At 37.9% G+C, this 7,674-nt stretch overlaps 2 protein-coding genes across 4 annotated transcripts; one reads left to right on the top strand and one right to left on the bottom strand.

The window, feature by feature from the left end:
* Window positions 1-1,450: 1,450 nt before the first annotated feature.
* LOC113281159 lies at window positions 1,451-4,346 on the top strand. 3 transcript variants are annotated; one of them, XR_003325954.1, is made up of 2 exons: window positions 1,451-2,893; window positions 3,200-3,531. XR_003325954.1 is itself a non-coding variant. In XM_026529819.1 (2 exons), exons 1-2 carry the CDS (start codon window positions 2,512-2,514, stop codon window positions 3,878-3,880), a joined length of 615 nt encoding a protein of 204 aa, XP_026385604.1. In that variant the 5' UTR covers window positions 1,451-2,511; the 3' UTR covers window positions 3,881-4,346. The 3 variants fall into 3 exon arrangements, 2 of the variants coding, with proteins under 2 accessions (XP_026385604.1, XP_026385605.1); XM_026529819.1 differs by lacking the exon at window positions 3,200-3,531 and adding an exon at window positions 3,648-4,346; XM_026529820.1 differs by lacking the exon at window positions 3,200-3,531 and adding an exon at window positions 3,550-3,660.
* A 1,125-nt stretch (window positions 4,347-5,471) lies between these two features.
* LOC113278848 (desiccation-related protein PCC13-62-like) lies at window positions 5,472-6,559 on the bottom strand. Its single transcript, XM_026527581.1, has 3 exons — window positions 6,297-6,559; window positions 5,999-6,224; window positions 5,472-5,855 (listed from the first exon to the last, which is right to left on the bottom strand). Exons 1-3 carry the CDS (start codon window positions 6,557-6,559, stop codon window positions 5,472-5,474), a joined length of 873 nt encoding a protein of 290 aa, XP_026383366.1.
* Window positions 6,560-7,674: the final 1,115 nt, after the last annotated feature.

Here is a 7,674-nt window from a genome sequence, read left to right as displayed (position 1 = left end):
GCACTTGAGCCAGTACCTGCCAATCCAAACCAAGGAGGAGTGCAGGTAGGAGGCGCTACAGGACCATCTGAAGGTGCTGCAGAGCAAATTGGTGAAGCTGCACATCCATCTCCATCTGGAGGTGCTGATGCCAACTGAGATGGTAATTAGAGTACTACTAATCCGAGAGATGTGAGGGTTAGTACAGTTTAATTCTACTTTTTTGATTATTTTGGTAAACATACTATTATGATTATGCTGAATTAGGATGATAAATTGATGATGCTTTTGGTAAATATTTTCAATTATAGAACAATCAGTTTTATCTAATTTTAACTTAGAAGTACTAAAATGCAGTTAGATCTTGGTATGACTAGTAGTCTGACAACAATTAGTATTTCGAGTTCTGGATATAAGGAAGCAAGAATTGTTACTTCTAGCATTGGATAGGAATTTAGAAATTATCACAAACTTACTATAGAAAATGGGTTGAGGATCATATAGCTTAAGAGTTTTGGAGTGTAGTAAATTGGGAGAGCATACCTGAACATACCTTAGCTTAAGACGCCATAGCAGAAAGAATAAATATACGTAAGATTGGTGAATCCATATTTCTAGGCTTGGAAGAGAAGGAGTATCCTTTACTAGGAGAATTAGATTGTTTTGAATCAAGATATATCTCTGTATCTTCTGCATCCGATAGTCTTGGGAAAACATGTGATCTTCAGTCAATGGTTGCTCAGGAATTGAAGTATCATAACTATTGATGGAATTGACATGATGAGCTGTGTAAGAAGTATGCTTTATTCTCTTATATCCCAATTGTTGATTGAGTTTCATGGAAGGGGATGTACCAACTTTCACATCTGTGTATGTAGTGAGTTTTCCTTGTGATGAGATGTTTGCTGAATTTGTGATTTAGGTGATGTGGGTGGTTCATGTGATTTGTGTGAAGTTATCATTCTTCGAAGTAATTTTGTAATTGTGGTGGTTGATACAATTGCAGACACATGAATTGTAGTGATTTATAGCTTCCATTTTTGCTTAACAGACGAGAGATATTAACACTTGATGATTCCAGTGAAAAATACGGCACAGTCCGGCACAATTCGACCGTTAGGGATATCAGTTTGAGAGAAAAGATAAGAAAAACGGCTAAAACTAGCCGGGACGGAGAAAGCTTAGATGAGCATTAGAGGGAGAGGAGAGAGGAGAGGAGAGAGAGGGAAAAAAAGAATAGAATATAAGTACCAAAAAATTAAGAACGATGCACCTCAAAATCTAACCAGATTTGTTAATTTTGCTCTCATTTATCATAATGCAAAAACGTGTTTGTTCATCACGTGGCTCAATAATATATTTTTTTTGGTCGATTGCCATAGGAATTGACCAAAGTACTGGACAAGCTCTGAGAACCGGTCCCTATGAAAATTGGTATAATCATCGAAAAAGCTCCCAAATTACGCTCTTTGCCATAAATAACAAAATATTCCTTTGCGGAACAAAAGGCCTGACCAGATGTCCCAAAACCCCTCTTGAACCAAAACTGAAACCCTAAATTCTTCTTTTCTCATGTCTGTTCTTCAATTTTAAAACTCAGCTCACAGAGTCCCTCCAAAATCTGTATTGCCATTGATAATGAGAATTACTTGATCCTAACAATTCTGTTATCTCCGATGGATGAAGATATAATTGTGTGTGAGATACTAAGCAGACTCCCTGTGAAGTCACTCATGCGGTTCAAATCTGTATGTAAACATTGGTGTTACTTAATCAAACAAGATCCATATTTCATTGATTTACACTTTTCTCGATCTAGAACTCATCAATGTCTTTTCATCGTCGAATTACAACAAAGTATAGCTGATGGAGGTGGAGGAGACATAATTTGCAGAGGACGTCAAGCGCAATTCGTGGAAGCTCAGTTATGGCCGGGGGAACGATGACGAGGTACAGTAACATCAACAATTCATACTATGAGTAAAATTGATTTGTTTAGTTACAATACTATTGTTGGAATCGTAAACGGATTGATCTGTTTTGTTGATCGTAACAAACATGCTGTTTGCATATACAATATTAGCACGAGAGATCAAATTACACCTTGGATTAAATCAACTTTGTCGATGGAAGAGAAATTAATTGGTGTAGTTAGTGGTTCTTGTGTTTATAAATTTGGTTTCGATCCGGTCAGTAAGGATTATAAAGTGATAGGCAAGTGGAAAATTTTGGATGAATTTGAAATTTGGGGGTCTTGACTGTTGGAGAAATTACATGGAGAAAGATTGATGAGGCACCGCCTTGTTATATTGGACCAAGTGCACCTTCTGTTTATGTGAATGGTTTTATCTATTGGTTCCCAAATAGGTATACTGGTGGTGATGGATTTATAGTGGCATTTGAAGTTGGATGTGAAAAGTTCAGAGCGCTCCAAGTCCCTACTTTCATCCTTCCTCAGCGCTCGGATTATGATGGTGACAAAGTTAATGTTCGTCTGTTAGAAGTGAATGGAGTGTCGCTATATTACGTAGAATGACTGTTTGTGATATCAAGTTGTGGATATATGGACACATTGACAAGGAGAATAGTAAAGCTACCGCTATAAATTCTGGTGATAAAAATTGGACCGAAAAAAAAATCACATTGCCTGCAGTTTGTTGGGATCGAAATCGATTTCTTTGTTGTGATCCAATCAGCGGGACAGACCAAATAATCTTCGAAATCCACCAAAAGAACTCTGATGCACTTCCAGATTCAGTGTATTTATATTCTTATGAATTGAAGAGTAAGAATTTCAAGCCGATTAAGATCAGTGGGATCCCATCGTCAGTTCCTATTGATGACACCAAAACTAAACTCTGTAGATCATTCAGTGAAAGCCTTTATTCCTTTTCAGCCGCAGAAAAGAAGCAAGGTATATTTTAGTAAGATAACTTAATTTTGTTTATTGTTTGATATGCATTAGAAGGAAGCATCTGAACTGGCTCATTTTTAGAATGTTATTCAGGATCTGTTTATATTTTATTCATTTGACCTGTTATATTGATTTCTTACCGATTCTTGAAATAAAGAGCATTTTTTGGACTTTTCATCTATCCTTATTTTTGCTTAGTGTTAGTTACATACATGGATGAACAATGTCACTAGTTAAATGGTATAAGAAAATCTGGAGCCCCTGTGTTTATCACTCTACTGCTAGTAATATTTGAAAGATCACTAGGAATGTCTGTGCAAAGAGGATCAAGATAACTTGGGTCATATTCTTAGGCACTGCAGGTTTGGCCAACACTTACGGAGTTGGGTATGTTTCCTTCCTATAAATCCTTTATCTTTACATTTACTTTAAGTAGACATAATAGCCCTGTTGTTCAAGAATTATGGATTATTATCAGTTTCTGCGTTATGGTGGGGATTTGGTTTGTTAGGGACAGAATTTTCTTTGATGTAGGAAATTGGAGTTTAGAAAGATCAAGAGGAGAATTCTTCACCTCACTCATGATTCTGCTGTCAAATTAAAAGGTTCTATGTGGAATTCTGTTTATGACATGCATATCTTAATATTGGTTGTAGGCCTTTGAAGTCTGTCATAGTTGTGGAGTGTTATTTCTTACTTCCTGAGAAGCATATTACCTTATTGTGCTGTGACGGAGCCTCTAAATGTAACCCAGGTCTCGCAGGGTACGGTTTTGTTGTCAGGAACCATTTGAAACATTTTGAAGGTACTGAATCTGGGGGTCCTGGGGTAGCTACCAACTATATTGCTAAAATTATGGCTGCCATTTGTGCTATGCAATGGGCAGTCACTCATCAGAGGTGGAGAATCATTATTCATTCCGCCTCGAAAGCTATTCTCTATGCTTTCATGAACAGGAGACTTCCTTGGATGTTTTGGTCTAGGTAGCACAAAACTTATTCCTGTCTGCATCCTGTTCACTTAAGACATGCTTTCCTTAGCTTCTTGGCAGATTGCTTTTTGCATTACAATTCAAGGCCTGGCTTTTTACAACGGCTTGATTATCCCTTTTTTTTGAAGCAACTTGAATATCCTGACATCCCCTATATCAGATTTTTGAATTTTAGTGGCTGTTTTCTGGGATTTTATTTAGTTTTTTGATTCTCTGATTTCGGCCTTAAGAATCTCTTGTCCATCTATTTGATCCTTTTCTTTTGTATCAGTTAATTTAATATAACATGAGCATCTGTAGTTCTATGTGACCCGTTTAAGTGGAATCAACTGTATAAGTATACCTTGTAGAAAATCAGCAGATGAATTGTAGCAAGAAGTATGTGTACAGAGAAATTGTAAAGCTGCAAGCTAGACTGTTGCATCAGTTTTGTATTCATATTCTCTAGTATGCAATTTGACTTCTAGACTCTGACAGTTGCCAGGAATCATTTGTCTGAACTCACTTACTCTCTCAGAAAGTAGACCTACCCTCCACAGCAGTTGGAAAAACCAGGAAAGCTAGTCATTGCTAGCTGTTCCAGACTCCTCACTTTGCGGTTAGTTTCCATGATATTTTCTTTTGGTCACTGTCTTGCTCTTCAGAACGAGTGGTGTCTGTGAATATGGACCTATCTACTTGAGTTTTGAATAGGCCTGCTTAGTTTGGACAATATGAGAAAAATAATTGCAGTGATGGCAAGTCGAGCCTCAAGGCTTGCGAATAAGAGGTGATGAGAGTTCTGTCCTGTGTGAAAATTTGAATTTTAGACTGCTTAACAGATGGAACTAACATTACAACATTGTTGGGGAAGAGCAGCAGCTGCTGCTAGTGATGTTGAGAAAATTGTTCAAGCTTTAAATGGTGGTCTCCTTGGAGGTTAGTTTGTTATGTGAACCAGGTAAAACAGATTGCTTTGAAATTTGGTCAGGTCGAATTCTCATCCATTATGAGAGGGCAAACGAAGTTGCCCGTCGACCGGAAACTGAATTTCACAGTGAATAATTGATTGTTACTAGTGGTTGATGCAGGAGAAGTTGCAGATTGAAAAAGAAGCTTGTTGGGCAAAGAATATTATATGGAACCATAAAATACCTAGGAAGATTTGTTTTGTTCTCTGCAAGCTGGCATAGGTTAGACCACAATCAATACTTCAATTAACATGTCAGTGGAATTCAGAAGCCTTTTGATGGAGAAGCACTGGGACCCACTTTTGTGTTAACCTTGTTAAATTATCCACCAGTAGTGTTAACGGCTGCGTGACAAAATATTGTTTTCCAAGTTGAAATACCGGTATTTACTACGAATAATCATGGAGCCGGCCTTATAATAATCTCACCCTTATGCTTAAACAGAAAACAGTGCAATTCGATTACTCGGAGTAGCTGAATACATAACGGAAATACACTATTATATGGGTGACTGAGAACGGCAAAGGGATTGCATATAGCCCCTACGCGAGCAATATTTCCCGTTCTCAGCTCAATTGCTCTCTATTTTATTCGATATAATAAGTAGTTCATCGAGGAATACATCTGTTATGATTTTTTATGATTCGTAATGGTATAGTAGTTCTCTGGCAATCTTTCCATATTCTCCTTTTGGGAAGAATCCACCGGGAACATGTTCGCTCCCAGTTGCATATACAATCCTTAAAACTTCACGCGGTATTCGAGCGTAAGATAAGGAATTATAGTCAGCTGACAACACGTTGCTGGTTGTTCGATTCTCTGCTCCCAAGTATGGAGGCACACGGATACCTTCATCTTTAATGCCGCACATCCCTAATGCATTGCTCAGCGCTGAGATACGCTCTGTAAATTTGGCGACAGTGTGATCATATGGGTACACTTTATAATCTGCCCTCTCGTACAGATACTTCCTTATGACAGCTTCCTGCGCTGCTGCTACTCCTAATAAACCTGCTAACAGCTGCAACAACACACACCAATATGCACAATTTATATTACATAAAAATTAACGTTCAAATATGAAGGACAGTGAACTGGATAAAAGATGGAAGTATCACTTTTACTGAAACGGAGGAAGTACAATGATATAGCTAGAGATGATACCCTTTTGGTTTTCCATCCCTTGATGGATGGATTCGCACCAACGTAAGTGTTAATTCCGTAGTACGGAATCACGTATGCAGCCAACATGAAATTCAGGGTGTTTGCGTATGGATCAAATGGAGGATCCAGAGGATATCCAAAAGCATTATTCATTATCTTAGCAAAAATACTAGCACTGAGATCCACCAACGGCCTTGGAAATCCACCAACTGTCGTTTTAATAGCCCTAATAATATAAACAATGCCATAGTTATGAATTGGACGAGAAAAAAAATGGAGGAAAGCTGCAAAAATCCACCTTATATGGCCAACTTGTTGATATCCAAACTCCTCGATAATACGGCAAACAAGTTTATCAAGATTAGCTTTCTGTGATACAATCGGCGGTGGTCCTCCCATTACTAATTCCGGAGCGACTTTATCAAGACCACAACCCAGTGCTCCATACAAGTAAAACTCAGCTGGTAAGTGCTCGAGATTCAAAGAAAACTGCAGCAAATGGACGTTGTCCGTGTAAATTGCAATTGGTTCTACTGATAGAGGAAAACCTACCGAGTCCATGACTGAAAACATGAGCATGAAGTATACATATTTTAAGATGGAAGTGAGGATGCTGAGATAATTCTTCTTCCTTGAGTACTCAAATTTACTGTGACTAAGGCCGGGTCTAATCGTAATCCAAGATTCAAGCTTTTTCTTAGATCCACGTCACCAAAATACATCGCCCGGGCATAGTGGGGATCCGAGACTCCTAATAGATACGCGTTTTGAATCTGCACAGCATGCATTTTCTAACTGCGTGTCATTGGAAAACTCAAATGCGCAGTTCCTAATAGCGTATTGACCTTGTTGACCGGTCAATCTGCGGTTTCAAAGTGCGTGGCCAGGAGAATCCTAAATGTTACAGATGCCGCACTCCTTCTTCTCTTTTCTTACTTTCTCTCTTATTCCTCCCGTAGAACCTCACTTCCCATGGGTTGATTGAAGATGATTTCGTGTTTTCTAGCCTAAAATCTTTCAAGGGTTTGTTCTAGAAGCGGTGGGGAATCTATTGGTGATATTTTTGGGAGATTTCATCAACAAATCAACACAAGGTATGAAATTTTAATTTTCATTGATTTTGTTGATTTTGGGTTTTTGAATTTAGTTATAAAGGATTGAATTCGATCTTCTCCTATGTAAAAACTTGATTATGTTGTTATTGAGCAGTAGTGAAATTTTTGAATTGATTTTTGAAAAAAATGGAATGTTAACTAAGGGTATTATTCATGACCGAAGCAAAAAATTTACGGATGACACATATAAAGAATGCAAAGCAGCACTTTCTGGGACGAAAGATTCTGGGACATGTATTCAAATTCTTAACCCTGTTAGAGTTCTTGGTCTGGTTAAAAGAATACTGGATCAGGTATGTGCTCCTATTGATGATGGTTTGGGTACATAAAATGGTAGTGAATCCCTTTCGAGATAAAATTCTCAAGCAAGATATATGACACGATTCTTTAGCTTCATTCTCTATTCCTTGCACTTCTTTTTTTTTCTGTTGTTAATATTCCTTATCTTCGTATTGCAGGACTGTGAACTACTATATCTCAGTGACAGGCCTGAGAAACTTATTATCACAGACATTTTGGTGCCTCCTATAGCTATCTGTCCGTCCTGCTTTCGTAGGTGGA

The sequence above is a fragment of the Papaver somniferum genome, chromosome 5 (assembly GCF_003573695.1).
Source record: "Papaver somniferum cultivar HN1 chromosome 5, ASM357369v1, whole genome shotgun sequence".
Lineage (NCBI taxonomy): Eukaryota > Viridiplantae > Streptophyta > Magnoliopsida > Ranunculales > Papaveraceae > Papaver > Papaver somniferum.
Note: the sequence above shows the minus strand (reverse complement) of the source record. Positions and strands in the feature narration are given on the sequence as shown.

Excerpts from the sequence above, each read along its gene's own strand:
- LOC113281159 (XM_026529819.1), top strand. The coding sequence starts at position 2,512 with ATGACTGTTTGTGATATCAAGTTGTGGATATATGGACACATTGACAAG. Across the intron at positions 2,894-3,647 it reads AGCCGCAGAAAAGAAGCAAG|GTCTCGCAGGGTACGGTTTT; the intron begins GTATATTTTAGT and ends AATGTAACCCAG.
- LOC113278848 (XM_026527581.1), bottom strand. The coding sequence starts at position 6,559 with ATGGACTCGGTAGGTTTTCCTCTATCAGTAGAACCAATTGCAATTTAC. Across the intron at positions 6,225-6,296 it reads CAACAAGTTGGCCATATAAG|GGCTATTAAAACGACAGTTG; the intron begins GTGGATTTTTGC and ends TTATATTATTAG. Across the intron at positions 5,856-5,998 it reads AGGGATGGAAAACCAAAAGG|CTGTTAGCAGGTTTATTAGG; the intron begins GTATCATCTCTA and ends GTGTTGTTGCAG.